The sequence below is a fragment of the Perkinsus marinus genome, assembly GCF_000006405.1.
Source record: "Perkinsus marinus ATCC 50983 genomic scaffold scf_1104296934700, whole genome shotgun sequence".
Taxonomy (NCBI): Eukaryota; Perkinsozoa; order Perkinsida; family Perkinsidae; genus Perkinsus; species Perkinsus marinus.
In genome coordinates, this window is record NW_003214659.1 from 213,095 (window position 1) to 227,961 (window position 14,867).

The 14,867-nt window shown below is 49.2% G+C and overlaps 6 protein-coding genes across 6 annotated transcripts; 3 read left to right on the plus strand and 3 right to left on the minus strand.

Moving 5' to 3' along the window:
• Window positions 1–2,429: 2,429 nt before the first annotated feature.
• Pmar_PMAR021061 (pla2g4b, putative) lies at window positions 2,430–3,572 on the plus strand (the record flags this gene model as incomplete). The annotated part of the gene is made up of 1 exon (XM_002784621.1): window positions 2,430–3,572. The coding sequence occupies one exon, from the start codon at window positions 2,430–2,432 to the stop codon at window positions 3,570–3,572; it is 1,143 nt and encodes a 380-aa protein (XP_002784667.1).
• Window positions 3,573–4,260: 688 nt separating this feature from the next.
• On the plus strand, window positions 4,261–6,209 carry Pmar_PMAR021062 (hypothetical protein; the record flags this gene model as incomplete). Its single annotated transcript, XM_002784622.1, has 9 exons — window positions 4,261–4,349; window positions 4,399–4,483; window positions 4,676–4,756; window positions 4,802–4,909; window positions 5,305–5,338; window positions 5,394–5,482; window positions 5,528–5,629; window positions 5,916–6,008; window positions 6,090–6,209. The coding sequence occupies 9 exons, from the start codon at window positions 4,261–4,263 to the stop codon at window positions 6,207–6,209; spliced, it is 801 nt and encodes a 266-aa protein (XP_002784668.1).
• A 784-nt stretch (window positions 6,210–6,993) lies between these two features.
• Pmar_PMAR021063 (hypothetical protein) lies at window positions 6,994–9,365 on the plus strand (the record flags this gene model as incomplete). The annotated part of the gene is made up of 8 exons (XM_002784623.1): window positions 6,994–7,147; window positions 7,355–7,430; window positions 7,478–7,617; window positions 7,857–8,036; window positions 8,077–8,166; window positions 8,361–8,545; window positions 8,952–9,104; window positions 9,279–9,365. The coding sequence occupies 8 exons, from the start codon at window positions 6,994–6,996 to the stop codon at window positions 9,363–9,365; spliced, it is 1,065 nt and encodes a 354-aa protein (XP_002784669.1).
• Window positions 9,366–9,991: 626 nt separating this feature from the next.
• On the minus strand, window positions 9,992–10,632 carry Pmar_PMAR021064 (thioredoxin, putative; the record flags this gene model as incomplete). The annotated part of the gene is made up of 4 exons (XM_002784624.1): window positions 9,992–10,057; window positions 10,135–10,266; window positions 10,375–10,494; window positions 10,549–10,632. 4 exons carry the CDS (start codon window positions 10,630–10,632, stop codon window positions 9,992–9,994), a joined length of 402 nt encoding a protein of 133 aa, XP_002784670.1.
• Window positions 10,633–11,578: 946 nt separating this feature from the next.
• On the minus strand, window positions 11,579–12,641 carry Pmar_PMAR021065 (RNA methyltransferase, putative). The gene is made up of 3 exons (XM_002784625.1): window positions 12,447–12,641; window positions 11,945–12,135; window positions 11,579–11,892 (listed from the first exon to the last, which is right to left on the minus strand). Exons 1-3 carry the CDS (start codon window positions 12,625–12,627, stop codon window positions 11,596–11,598), a joined length of 669 nt encoding a protein of 222 aa, XP_002784671.1. The 5' UTR covers window positions 12,628–12,641; the 3' UTR covers window positions 11,579–11,595.
• A 559-nt stretch (window positions 12,642–13,200) lies between these two features.
• Window positions 13,201–14,559, minus strand: Pmar_PMAR021066 (conserved hypothetical protein; the record flags this gene model as incomplete). The annotated part of the gene is made up of 1 exon (XM_002784626.1): window positions 13,201–14,559. The coding sequence occupies one exon, from the start codon at window positions 14,557–14,559 to the stop codon at window positions 13,201–13,203; it is 1,359 nt and encodes a 452-aa protein (XP_002784672.1).
• Between the last annotated feature and the right edge of the window lie 308 nt (window positions 14,560–14,867).

The window sequence follows — 14,867 nt, forward strand, 5'->3', positions numbered from 1 at the left end:
ACCCTCTGTCTTTCGACCCTGTGGGCTGCTGAACACCTCTGTATCGGGTGAGTCCGACTCACTGAGTCGTTAGTTAGTGACACAGACTTTGTGTTCCAAGCCGAGGTTCATCGTGCTTCTGCTAGAGTATTTATCGGCATACGACAGTTTCAGCCCTGTCACAGGACCCCTATGTCGTTGTGGCCCACAACTTGTGGCGCTCATAGCAGAAGCATTTGATTGATGATCGCTCGGTGATTAGAGTTGAGCGAATTCACTTGACTCTAGCTAAGCTAGCATCATGGCTATTGGAATCCAATGATTAAATATACGTGCCCGTTGGCTTTGGGGCTTACTGTGAGCCGCTCACAGCATAACGTTGAGGAGGGGGATCCAGAACCTCAGGTTGGCCTAGATGGTCGACAATGGCGATTGAAAGTGCGCCTCATGTTTGAGTGGCTTCTGTATCCTCTCGTGAGGTCAGCAGCAATTAAACTAACTCGATTACGCTACGCCGTGAAACAAAATTCTAGATTTGATGATCGTGTCAAGAGAACCACACTAAAACTGAAACTGGCTCCTTGTGATGAACCAATCCTGATTGGTGAAGAATTATCGGAGTGAACGAGCCAATCAGAATTTCTACTGTCGGCTGACTTGAAAAGCTTGAAGAGCATGCCACCGGCGAGTCATTCACCAGTTTACACGGAACTCCCACAATCGTCGATTGTCAATCGGGAGTGACTACCGGTCAACCGTACTCATATCAATGCGACTGTCGCATTGATATGCGTACTTTTCGCCTTTCGCCGAAAGGTCGAACGGGCGCGAAACTTTATACCAGTGCGAACTCTTGCGCAGGTGCAGGCAATTATGCAGGTGCAAATCATAATCGCGTGACAACTAATCACTACTTGGGCGCGCAGTTTGCGCGGCGCAGAGATTCATACCATGAATTCCATCATGGAATTTCCATGGGCGACCGACAACCCTCAATGAGAAAATTGCACAACGTAATAATTCTACGGCGGGATTTCCACCTTAGGCAAGCGAAATATCTTCCATAACTTTTCCACTACTTTCGTGAGTCACAGAAGTAGTGGAAAAGTTACGGAAGATATGACATATGAGGATGCAAGTCACAGACCGTGACTATTGCTTCCTCATACGTCATAATGACGTCGCCATTCTCCACATTGCAAACTCGATCCATATAAACGGAATAAAATCAATAGAATTATACTGATCGAGCCATATTATATCTACTCAGTAAATGGCCTGAGCTCAGCGTATGGCCCATAAACTGAACTCAGGCCATCCACTGTGGAATCTCCAAAATGAGACACATGCTCTCGATGGGTGAAGCACGTGCGACCAAACATATCAGATCGATACAAAAATCATAAATTTTTCATTCCAGACCATGAGTTCGAATTCATCACGGAAGTTCCGTGACGGAATCATGCCTATGCAGTACTGTTCCACCCATGGACGATGATCTCAAGACCTGAAACCCGAACTCGGCAGGTACTCGGGCATCGTCAGCAAAGTTAGCTGAGCTAACGTCGGAATCGGGAAACTTCCAGTTCTGTTCTTGATGGTCCACCAGTCGGTCAATGCAGCCTTGGTCGGTAGTGAGTGCGCAACCCCGTGGATTATACCTCGGGAGATCTCCTCGATCTCCCTCACACGGATGTCATCTTTCCGGCCGAGAACCCAGGCCTAGGGTAGCTTAAGCCCTTGGTACTCCCAGGTTAGGAAATATGTGCCGGCGTCGACCATCAATTCACACGCGTTAGTGATACTAACCTGGTATAACTCGCGGCAGAGTCGGATATGAAAATGGGAGGCGCGTGAAAGATGTTCAGCTGCTCGCGTCTTCATTTCACGCCAACTAGGAGCTGGATGACGGCATTCTGGTTTTCCTCCGAGCTGAACCTCAGAGCGAGTATCCAAAAGCGTCCCGGTGGATTCACACAAAACCATGCGAGTTTATTCAAAGATATGGCCGGTAATATCGGCCCGATATCTCTAAACAGCTTCATGCGAGTCGCATGATGCGACTGGATTATTTCAAGGATAGAGTTCGCCTCGGCCACCAGAGATCGTTCCTCGCGATCTGTGAAGCGGACCTGCGTCGGTTCATTGGTGACCCAAGCGGCTTCATCGACGTATTACATTTTTGATGCGGATGACCTCCCCTCCGCGCCAGTTGTGTAGAGCCCTGAGAGAGATAAACTACAGCCAAGAGGTAATCTCAGTCCCTGCATCATAACGTATGCCATCAAGGGGAAACTCAATGAGCCTCATCAATCATCGAGACATTGATATTGCCCAGTTGTAACGCTAGTTTATATTCGCTTTCGGGGCGCGCGCGGGCTACTGCGGACTGGGCTAGCGCTTTTGACCCCTTGGCCGGCCCAAGTCTAGGATGGTTAGTTTGTTTACCAATGTCTAACAGTAAAGCAGAGACAGCCGTTAGCACTGTTTGCGAGTCCGCCATCGATCTTGGATGGCTTCCTGACAAAGATACGATCAGCCGGCTAGAGTATGAGGATGTAAAGGAGCATCCATTTCGCTTCTATAGGGACTTCATATCGCAGAATCGACCTGCTATTATCACTGGGGTGACGAAGGCGTTGGGTATCGACAAAGTCGATTGGAGCTCGGCCGTTGATGCTGATAGAGAAGTGAGTATCAATTTCACGCCCAATGGCAGGGCTGATGCAGTCTTGGAAAACAAGGTTTTTGCCAAGCCTTGTGAGGAAAAGATACCGTATGGTGAGTTTTGGGAGTACATCACGTCTCGTCGAGAAGACCGAGGCATCCCCTATTTGAGCCATCAGAACGACTCACTGAGACAAGAAATACCGGAGTTGTTGGGGAGGTATATTCCGGAGAGGATCCAGTGGTTGGACGAGACGCTCGAGACGAAGGTGGATGCTGTTAACTTCTGGATTGGAGACGAGCGCTCTCATTCTTCGACCCACTCGGACTTCTATGAGAATATTTTTACGTGTCTGAAGGGCCGAAAGGTGTTCAACTTGCTGCCACCTTGTTTCCTACCGCGCATAGGTGAGGGTAGATTCCCGGCTGCAACGTATCATCGTCAAGATGACGGCACGCTGGAGCTTCAGCATGAGGCTGAAGATGTGGTATGGGTGTTGAAGGAGGCGGAGGAACTCCCGGAGTGTCTAACGATCGAGCTAGATGCTGGTGACGCTATATATCTACCAAGTTTGTGGCTTCACTCGGCGACTCAAAATTGCCTGACGGTCGGCGTGAACTATTGGTACGATATGGATTTCGATGTGAAGTACTGCTATTACTCGATGGTACGAGCCTTGATGCCCTCCCCGGCGGCAGCGGTCAAGACTTGGCCCAAGGAAGAGGTTTCCACTTGGGTCAAGATTCATTTCCCGAACATTGTGCTCCCTGAGAAGTTCTATACGGCTCTGGACGGCCAGGGACTCGTCGACCTGGCGGATGATCCGCAGTTTTCTACGGAGGAAAAGTTGCGCTTTATGGAGCTCGAGGACGAGTCAGATATAGCGACAGTCGCGGGGGGTATTCGCATGCTATTGGAAGAGTGAGAGGCCAGCCAGTATAGAATTATTCTTTATATTTTCTGGAGACTCTCTTGGGGGTTGAGTTCTGGTGGCGGTGATGACCTTGACAGATTTATCAGGCCTTATGCAAACGCAGGATGTGAGAGATAACCGTACAGAGAATGCTCAAGGTGAGAGGTCGGTCCTTCACGTGCTTGATTTTACTCCAGGTGGACATTCGGGTGTTCTTATTAAATTTTTCCGCCCGGCCCAGTGCACATCGAAGTCTAGTGCTACAGGTAATGCGACAAACGGCTCCTTGTGGTCCCACTGGATCTGACCTCTTAGAATGATATCGGCTTGAGTCAGTGACTTTTATGCGGTTGCACAAAGACAAGCGTCAATCTAACGTAGTTTCATCGAATTTTCCCCAAAGATATTCGGCGTGAAAGATTTATTAATTAACTTTATGCTTCTTGGCTCATCCATCTTCTGGCTCTTTTGTCAATAAGTGTTCCGGTCGAGGCTCTATACAGAGAACCGAGCATTATATCGCATCTCTCGTGGACCTTCGTATGTATATCGTCATGACTGGTGTAGGAGGCATCATATGGCAGGTGTATGGTCGGAAGCTGAGCTCAAGAGTAGCCCGAAGAGAGGGACGGATCTCATCACGCGGCAGTTCGCGGTGGGTGCGCTTTTGCTTCCTATACAGCATAGGGCGCCTTAGACGATGCGTTACATGCTGGCCTTGATCGAGAGGAGAGGCGGAAGGGTGAGCAGGCGGATGCGCAGGGAGGTAGAGGCGATCTACAATGCCGTGTAGTGCCAACAGGAATTCAGAGTGGTTTGGTATTGGAATTTTTAGTAGGTATGAAGTAGCAATATCTATGGAATTTAGTTTTTTCGAGCGCTTTTCCGAGAAGCAAGTGAGGGAAATGGTCAAAGTGCTGCAGGTAGTACGTCGTGGATGTTCGCAGTAAAATTCGCAGCATGTCACCTAGTGATGGAATATAAGTTCACTTTCCTCAGCTGAGCTCAGAAGCTTCGACTTCGAGTGACGGTGTATAAAAACCAATACGAGTTCCCCGAACTTATGCAGTTGACCATGTGCATATTTTCTTTGATGCTGGTGTCACCATGGTCAGATTCGCCGCATGCGGGAGGGAGAAGTTGTGTGCCATAAGGGAGAGGTGGGGAATGAGTTTTTCCTCATATTCCATGGCGCGGTGAGAAATTCCATAGAAATCTTTTATCGAATTCTCTGTATGGAGGTCGATATATTCCCCGTACCGGGAGAAGAACCAGTAGCAACGTATGTTGCCGGGGAGACGTTTGGGGAGCTCGCCCTACTACATGACGCCCCGCGGGCAGCGACTGTGGTATGCAAGAACGATTGCATTTTTGGGATTTTACAGCGAGAGCCATTTACACGAGCAACGGCTCCGTTGAAGTGAGAGGTGTTAGTTGTGAAATGATTCGGATCCTATCTGTTGTTGCAGGATTTTGGAGGAAAACCGAATAGTAGACTTCTTATCGTTGTGTAGTCCCTTTTGTTCTCTGTCAACTCGAACACTGTGGAGCACTATAGGTGGGTAGCAGGATTTTTTATACCATAATTTTGGGAATTCGCCAGGTGCTTGGGAACAGAGGAGATACCGCCCGGGAAGGTGCATATATAGGTCACGAAGCTCGTGGGTTTCCATAGGGAACCAACGGTCGGATGGAGATGTGATAACAATATTGGGAATGTGTATGCGTGCAGAGAGCTCTTCAGGTCAATGTGGCGTCGAAGCAGGCGCACGAGCATGGTGATATATGAAGGGAGAATAGTGATGTCTGGGAATCGAACCGGGGTTCTTGTAGGGGCGCCGGATGAAGTTAGAGTGCCTATCATCCGAGTGACCGAACCAGAAGCCACGTCCTTGCCTTTCTTCGTGGTCATGCGAGGGAAGGTGAGTCGGTCGTCTTTGCAGAGTAGATGTCGTAGCGCATCGTAGGTAAGAGTGTTGGGCACTATCGCGATCCGCGGCAAGTTGGTAACGACATGGAGGACAGGAGGAAGAGGAGAGGATGATGACGATGTTGTTGACCCCGATGCGGTAAGTTGCCGAAGGCCATGCTCTTCTGTTGAGCAACTGAGCGCGATCGGCTGGGATAAATGTTCGATTCAACGTTCCCAAGATTGCGCGGCTGGGCTTCTTGGAGGGCAGCTGTTTCTCTATGTTGATGATATAAACCTCATCGTATTGGCGTGCATGCGACTCTTGCGAGGTTCGGAAAGGGGAGTATCAGCGACTATGAATAACGCTGCAACTTTGGGGATTCTCATATGTGTGGAAGGGCTATTGATTCCAGTCGATAGTCGCCGATACGTCTTGCTACCAGGTGCGAGTATTCGAGAACATCCCGCTATTTGAGCTCACGCAGGGTCTCTTCTACGGCCAAGCGGAATATCTCTTGGGGCCTAGGGTGAGGCAGGTAGTAGGTCGGCTGGAAAGGGGGAAATATTCATGGCTAATGAGCTCCTCCTGAGGCCGTTGACTGTGTGAAAATGCTCAGGTCCTCCCCAACGTGTCGCTCTCCAACCTGCTGGTGGAGTCGCTGGAGGAGGGCCAGACGTTAGCGATGGGTGCCGCAGATTTCGGCGAGTTGTGTCGAGTAGAGGTGGAGTTCGCGTAAACAAGCAGCCGAGTAGGAGCATCTAGGATATGAATTATGTTCTTAGGAAGGTTATGAGGGGAATAACACAGTCGTTGGAGGTCTTGGAAAGGGAGCAGCTTGCGCAGATAGTCGCTCTGCTGGGAAAAGTGATTTCTCGTGTCTATGACGCGAGATTTGAGAAGTGTGCATTAGGTTGATTTTGAGAGGAAGTCCGCCCACTATTTACAGAAGATCATCAATATTACCCAACACACTGGGAAACTGTGGGCGTCAATACCGGAATTAGCAGAGGCAAGACTATAAGGCGTATCTTTCGAGGTTCCTAGGATGGTTATGTGATTACTTTCTGGTGTGTTCCCTCTTGAAATTTTGATAGGAGGCGGTCTAGCATTTGGAATCTGTCGGCTCTTGTCGGTATGAGTTTTGTAATCAGATAGTCGTTCCTATGTAGACCTCTAGTGAATATGTTTGGGGTGGCAGCTTTCTCTACGAGTTGAAATAGGCCTGCAGAAGTTGAAATATCTTCTGGTGGGATCAGGTTGCCCAGCGGTCAATGCGAGTGAGAGTTCGCATAGCGCTGAGCTCGAAGGTTGCTGATAGACTTCAGCATGCGAACGAGGAGATGGAAGGCCACGTTACGAAGCGGTAGCGTCGGAGGTTTTCCAGTTGGTGTCCCATGTCTGTTCATAACGGTGTCCTGGTACATTCAGTCGTCTGTTGTGTTCACAGTGGTGGGATTTTGGTTCGGGGAGGGCGGAGCGAAGCGTTGCAAGAATGCATATTTTTAGCCCTGTGTTGATTGATGGACGTCTTGGAGCTTCTGGGGGAGAAGGAAGAGGGAATTCCGGTTGAGGCAGCGACCAAGGCGATAACCCCCGCCGATGCCACTCAGACTTCAGAGAACGTCGGGGAGACGAAGAAGAGGAAACGGAATAGGGAAAGGCGGCAGAAGGAAGGTTAGTATTGGTGGAATGTGTAGTAGTGGTTATTATCCTCGTGCGAAGGGTAATTACTACTACTAATTTTTTGGAGACTGCGTTTATCACCAAGAGTTAGTGTCAGTATCGAAGTCAATTCGAGAGAGGAGGGTAGTTTCTAGTGTGAGTTGTTGTCAATTGAAGTCGCGGAAAAATTCTTAGGGGATGTGTTATCGCTAATGTTAGGTGCAGCGAAACGGAGCAAAGGTGCTGAAGGAGAGTCTGTACAGCGAGCACCCAAGAAAATCGATAAGGATAAGGCGTGAGGCGTTTGGGGGCGCTTCGTTGTGGGGAGCGTGCTGGCCTCAGAGCTCGCAGTGTTTTCCTCAACAACCTTCCTGTGGAGGCTTCGTCGGAGTGGATCAAGACGACAGTGTTGGGTGTGTTGCCTGAGGGGAGCAATGATCCTGCTGTTATTGAGAGGGTATATATAGGCAGGGATAGGAAATGTAGGTCCTCAGGTTCGACTGTTGTTCATTCTACATGTGCGCCCGAAGTAAAGTGTGCTTGCAGAATTGAATGAATTTCGCAGTGAGATATAGATCTTGGCGAGCGCTTCTTTCGATGGTATGGTTGAATTCCTAATAAGCTATTTCTCAGTGGAAATTTCGTTGAATTCTGCAAGTTACAGACAATACCACACTAGTAGTAAATTTGCTTTTTTGAGGAATCGTTGTATTGTGATTAGATCCGACGAGATGCGCTGGTTGGGCTAATGTGACGTTCACTTCGGAGGGCGTGGCGAAGGATGCTGTAGAGAAGTTGAACTACACTATGCTTGACTGTGAGGCTCTACTGAGGGAGGCCGAGGACAAGGAACAAAATATGGCAGCTACGGTGGGCAAGGAAGGAGGTTCCGTGAATAAACGTAATATTGTGTCGTTGCCGGGGATCGAACCTGTGCCTAGGGAGTGGTGGCCATGGTCCTAAAGGGGTGAGGGTGACTAGAAGGTGCCTCTATGCAACATCAGGGCTGGCACGTCTGGATGCAAAGGGAGGTAGGCAGGGTTGGAAACATGCACGCATATGTTGGTGACAACATGAAAATTCTGTGGAAATTTTGTTTTTTTTCTCATATGTGAACTTCTATGACTAGTGAGGAAACGCCTGAGCTCAGCTGAGGAAAGCGAAAATATGGTCCAACACTAGAGATGGGGTATCTCATGTGCGTGCGTGCATGGGGAATCTTCAGATCACGCCTCCAAGTCAACAGCGAGCCAGTTCCGTCTCCCCCCGGAGCTGATAGAGGAGCTCAAGGAACTGGTTCGGGAGCATGGTCTGTCGGACTCTCCAGCGGGCAGGCTCGCTGATTCGTACCGTCGGACTTTTGGCAAGCGAGCACCAGTGCAGGAATATGGATTCAAGAACTTCGTGACGGTAGTAAGGAGAAGCGTTGCATAGTAGTGTTTCTCACAAACGCGATCTGTCACTTCATAACAGTTGAAATCGTCGTTGATTATGTAGAATTACATTTGTATGTTTCGATCTATTCCGTGTTCGACTACAGTGAGCGTAAGATGATGTCACTTACCTCGTGCATTGATACAAATATGGTTTAACAAGATCGATTATCCAACAGTTTCAACCTCGTGCTTTTCTATGACGACATCTTGGGTCGCTTCACCCTGGTCATCGCATTATGGTAGAGGTTCATAACCTCCTTATGCGAAGTGTTTCGTAGTCGTGGGAATACCTTGTCTTGCTGGGTTGATTCATGGGGCTCATACTGTTGCAGTAGTTAGCAATGTTGCGACTCGTTCGCGTCGATTTTGTTATCCCTTAGGCCCTGGGTTCGATCCCTGGTGTGAGCACTTGGGAGGAAAAGCCGCAACAGATATGGTTTTCCTGGGATACCGAAGAGGCTAATGACGAGCTATCACCACCCCCTCGTTCCCTCGGCCCTGCTGCTGCTGATGCTACTGTCCATAATGACGAGGTGTTGCCTAGCGATGCAGGAGATGATAAAGATGTTTCTTATCGACTTGAATTGAGTTTTCTTCAGTGGTCTCGTCTTCATCCATCATTTTTGCATTTTCATTTTCGCTCGTAATCCTGTATACCGTGTGGACTATTTGCTATCGGCATACGCTAATAAAGAGTCGAATTCCAGCACTTCAACGAGGAAAGGAAGTACATTGACAGAGGTTATCTCGCCCTGTGGACAAAACTCATTGACAGCATGAAAATAGACAATTGAAAAGGCTAAAACTCGGGAGCCAATGTGCATCGATGCGAGTCTAACTAAGCCGTGTTGTCGGTGTGGAACTTTAAACTCACGCACACACTTCAACAAGGCTTTTGAAATGACTTCCATCATCCTGTGGGTAGGGCGGGAGGATTGTGGCGTATCTCATCATCTGCTGGGGTCGATCCCGCCTGTGTATCTTTACTTCACCAGGGCGGATCTTTGAATCAACCAACTATTTCATCTAATCCTCACAGGGTTTGGTATTTGTTACGAGGCACTAAGATGAGAAGATTCATCTCACTGCAGAACTCGGAGGTCCCACCGCTCAAATTAACATATCCATTATTTGCCCAGCGTATATATAGATCTTCCGAGCATAGACATCGAGAAAGGTGAGAGAAGACATTCCTCTACATCCTCGCGAGATCTCTCACATCGATCACAAAGCTCATCCGAACGTCTTCCAAACATACTCGTACAACTCAAAACAGCCGTAATCGGAATTAAACGAGGAATGATATTGGAGGATTAGAAACGAGAGGATATAATATTGACGAGATGTTTCCCAGAGTGGAGAAATCCTGGGCGACTGAGTGAATTTTTGTCACCAACCGTTGGATTTACTCGTCAGCCATTTACTGACATAATTGCTTAACAATCTCCTCAATCTTCACAGGATCAGCTCCGGTCACGCGCTGAACCTAAGAGTGTCAAGCCCTTGTAAGAATGCGACTCAATATCAGAACGTTGAACCAAGTGAGATAGGAACCTCTCTTACCTCCTTGCCATCCTTGTAGAAAGCAAACGTAGGGACAGACATGACCTTGTTCTCTTGAGCCATATCATCGAAGTCATCGATGTCGATCTTGATGAAGGACACTTTATCGTTGTTTTTAGCAAGGTTCTCGATCTAAGAAAACGACAAAGCTGACCACCGACAACCACGAAAGCTAATCGAGCTCTCCCTAATGTAACACAGAGAGTGAATTGAGGAGACGTGCATGTCCTTCTCACTTACGTAAGGAGTCACTTGTTTGCAAGGACCGCACCAAGAAGCGGTGAACCACGCAACCTTCAGAGGAGGGTAAGCGGTAGACAATTGCTCCTTAGCAGCAGCCTCGGAGCCAGCGACTGTGACCTGAAATAAAAACAAATTCATTTGGGAGTCAACCATAGCAAGAAGCGGCCTCACCGCAAACCGACGGGCAGTAGGGGATGCTACTCGAGCGGCAGTCGCGGTATTAGCAGCAGCAGCTTTTTGAAGTGATGCGAGCATTTAAATACTAGACGAATTTATGAGTTTGAAATTGGGCGTTCGCTAAGTCGTTCGCACAAAGCGCTCGGACAGGAGTTGTGACGTGTGCCCGAAGGAAGTAAACACAACTGTCTCTCCTAGGCCGTAGAGCCCGGCAATATGATTGCCCATCTAACACCGTAATTTTCCCCATCTATACGCGAAAATCGTTGCGTTGCGTCTATCTATTCTGACCGGAACAGTGCAATGGGACGTAGAGAGATGGACGGGAGTATAGCACGTTGACTGTAGAGTCCCTGTCGTCATTATCATCATGCCAGCGAATATTTTCCTGTCTCCCGGTCTCCAGGCAAACCCTCAAACCTTCACTTGGATCAAAGCAGATATTCTTTCTGACTATACTAAGGCGATCGCGAAAGAGCGCGCCGCTGCTGATGCCCACTTTCGAAAAAATGTAGGGCGACCGGCTCTCACTCAGAGTGAATATATGTAAGCCACTGTTGTCCACCGCCATTATTCGTACCATACCATCACAGGTCCAACTTCCGTCCCCCCGATACGATACAACCAGATCGATCAAGATTGGCTCTACGAGACAGCGCCACGCCCTTCTCTGGCAGCACCTGCTGTCTAGGCATGTACAAGTCGTCCGGGATGCGGCCCTATCCAGTCTTGACTACCAGTGTGGGCCCCTCCCTCAGTTTGACCGGCGTGTGACCTTCCCTCAGGATCATACCCACGACGACTGCGGTTCAAAGCCGCACAGAAGTCACCGCCAGAAGAAGCGCGAGCACCTCAGAAAATCCAAATGTGAGCATCACCAAAGCCGCGTTCTTGCACCTTTTCCTATCAGCAACTACTATCCTCTAGAGGACTCCTTACAGTACCATGAATGTGTGATATTTTGGTCGTTACCGTATCGCGTTCAGTGTCATACCACTCCTTTATCAACAAAAGCCCCACTATCGAACACTGTACAACGTATTAAGCTGTCTTGCCATCATCATCAGCTGGCGCTACGGCTTCCTTCTGCCGTTTAGCTGCCCGCAAGCGCCTCTTCTCCTCAATGACTTGCTGCTCGTAATCGGTAGGATGCTCATATCTGTCGAGTTTACCCCGACCCTCGTCTGTGACAAATTTCTGACCCTTCCGCTCCGCCACGGGCATTCCCGAGGCCAAGGCGAAATGATGCAATACGATCGAACCCGCGACTGCCACGTTGAGGGAAGCAGTGGCCTTTGTGTACTGCTGAATGTACGTGAACTGGTCACAGGCGGCAATCTGATCACATACACAACCTCTGAGTGAATGCCAAAAGGAGTCGAACACCCACCTGCTTATCGGTCATGCCAGTGCCTTCATTGCCCAACATAAAGCACGTGTCACCACGCCAGTGCATGTCCTGTATGGGCTCGGAGGACGGATGAATCTCGACTCCACATAGGGTGATCCCTCGCCTCTTGAGCTCCTCCTTGGCCTCTGCTATTGTGTCGAAGAACTCGAACGTTGCATGCAGTGTTGTACCTATGCGCTGACCGCTGCGCTGAAATTGAAAATTTACCGCCTCACAATTCACCGCTCGACTTGCACTATTCACCATCAACATTTCTCATCAGCTTCCACCGCTCCACCACATCGAAATTTCACCGCTTCCACTAAGCGAACTTGTAAAACCAAATGCCGAGGAGTTATTCTGCTTATCAAATGAAATAAGATACTATAATTATTGTTATTCTGGTATTGTCCATTGGAGAGGATTCATATGGTATCAATTTGAACCGTCTTTACTGATGCGAAACTTTTGGCAAATCCGGACAGTCAAAAACTCTCGTCACCTTGGTTGCCGAACAAGGCAAGTTCCTTCATCTTCTTAGCGCCAACCACGAACACTTCGGTAACTCCAAATGCAGTAGCGGAGCGAAGCAGTTGACCCCAGTTTTGTCGCTTCCCTACATTGCATATAAGAAGATAGCTCTTCCAGGGACGAGGAGGCGGCAGGTCGACAGGAGAGGCCATCACTGAACTCCAGACTACACCTTACTACCATCTAGACTACCAACACAACACAACGTTGGACGGGACAACTGGCCGCGTCACCAGTATGGGAAAATACACACATGGTGACAATACAGAAATTCCCAAATCGTGTAAAAACCCCCATAATGTGGGAAGGGAATTTCTGGACTGAGCTGAGGGAACTAAGCATAAATTTTTAACACTACTCGTCCATGCTGATCCTGAGTACCACAGCCTCGTAAGGGGAGACCAATAAGGCTTATTAGCCCGATCTGCATAGACGTACTCGGGTTCACCATTGTCCATCGGCTTTAAGACTCCCACCCTATCCCAGTGCATTACTACCTCTGGACCTCAGAGGCCAGTGGCCTGATGCAGGACCGCTTTGATATAGTACGCGCTCCTCTCTTCCTTGGGTGGCATCAGAACGCCAGAGTGGGTGTGAGCGGTCGTAGAGCTGGACAGGAGTTTCCCCAACCCAAGGCTGTTGAGTTATCAGATAGAAAGCAATGTTACAATGACAACAGTGTGATGCCATTAAGAGGGGTAAACGACAACAGCAGTGAAGGGCAGTCAGTCTGACTGTGTCGAAAACACATGGGTAAAGGTGAGCACACCAAGCACTATAATGAATACTGTATAACACGAGAACATTACCACAGCGCCACCACGAGTAATGTAGGCCTTTGGGTAGCGCTTGAACACAGCAACGCCGACAGTGAAAAGGAGCAGCCCGAAGACAGAGGCTAGTATGACGATCGACGTGTCAAAGAGGAAAGAACTTCGCTTGTCCACGGGGATAGAGCCTCCTGCAAGGCAGGCTAGCGTCCAAGGCAAGCCTAAGCCCACACAGATGTTGATGATCTGAGAGCCCATACACGCTGAAGCTGCCATAGAGCCATACCCACGACTGGCTACTGTAATGGCATTGACGGTATCAGGAATCTCAGCTCCTACAGCGACCAAGATGAGACCAAAATACCCCATGCTTGAGGGCTGCCCTAGTAGGACTACCCAGCGATCTACTACAGTCCCAAGGATGAACGAGGCCAGGGTTATCCAAAGGAAGGATGCGATGAAAGTCAGAGGGTAAAGACCTTCCCGAGGTTGGTATATTCTGCAGTCGGGGCAGGTCTCATCAACAGCCCATTTCAATGGCGACATCAACGCTACGACAACGCTCTTAGGAGAAGGCACACGCTTTTTCCGAGGCCGATGGGCAGACTGTAGTAACGGCTGTGAGCGTTGGGAGTCGTAACGCTCTCGGAAAATGGAGGTGGACTCCTTGGCAAAAAGGACTCTGGGGTTGCTGACGTGACTCACCTTCCACTGCTTGTACCAGGCGTTGACTTTACGTGAGTAGCATAGGACCAGAACGTAGATGACGTAAGTGAGCAGTTCGAGAGAGGATATTGCCAAGTCGACCCCTCTCCGGAGAGCCCACATTAGCAGACCTAATGCCAGCATGTAGAAGCATATGTCTCGAGTAAGAGGGTGCCTCTTGAGGGCCAGGGGCCGCCCGTCTAGGGTGACGAGGGCGCACAAGGCGGGGATGGCAAGGAAGGCTATCAGGCCGCTGCCCAGGATGGCTCCGACGCCCAACTCGGCTTCGATTACATCTTCGGGGTGGTCGGTGCGCGATTGTTTCAATAGGGACTTCATAGTCGCCACAGAGTTGACGGTGAGTTCGGGAACCGCTCCGCCTAAGGCCATGAATGTGGCACCACCAACATCCTCAGGAACGTCCCAGTGGTCACAGAGAGTCTCCATGGAGTTGCACAGGTGGTCAGCAGCAAAGGATAGCATACCGAAGCAGTAGAAGATTATGACCAACTCGAGCACTATCCCGTACCAGGCGTGATCGACACTGTCGAGGCACATGCTCTCCTCGAAATGCGATAATGTACATATCACCCTTCCTTCATCGGACATGTTATTCATGACATCTTGTGGTGCGAAAGGGGGGATACAATCCTCTTCGACTACTCGCGGGCACTTGCAATTCCTCAACGTTAAGATTCCTGTGGATTGCGACAATTTTCGCGCGCGCCCAAAATACATTGCGACCATTACCAAATTCATTCGGGAAGGATTCCTCTGAAAGTACGGATGGAGAGCGATTCATATTATCGAGGTAGCAGTGGAAGAAATGTGCTCCGAAACACCACCCGAAATTTTCGGGTTTCTTTGTTTCGTGGAAAGTTTCCACTGGAAACAAAGCGATAGTTCCTTGCTATCCA

What these genes read in the sequence shown, in the direction of transcription:
- Pmar_PMAR021065 (XM_002784625.1), bottom strand. Translation starts at nt 12,627, where the DNA reads ATGGCCTCTCCTGTCGACCTGCCGCCTCCTCGTCCCTGGAAGAGCTAT. An exon ending in TGCCTTGTTCGGCAACCAAG is followed by an intron (nt 12,136 to 12,446) that starts GTGACGAGAGTT and finishes GTCAGCGCATAG; the next exon opens with GTACAACACTGCATGCAACG. An exon ending in CTGGCATGACCGATAAGCAG is followed by an intron (nt 11,893 to 11,944) that starts GTGGGTGTTCGA and finishes GTATGTGATCAG; the next exon opens with ATTGCCGCCTGTGACCAGTT.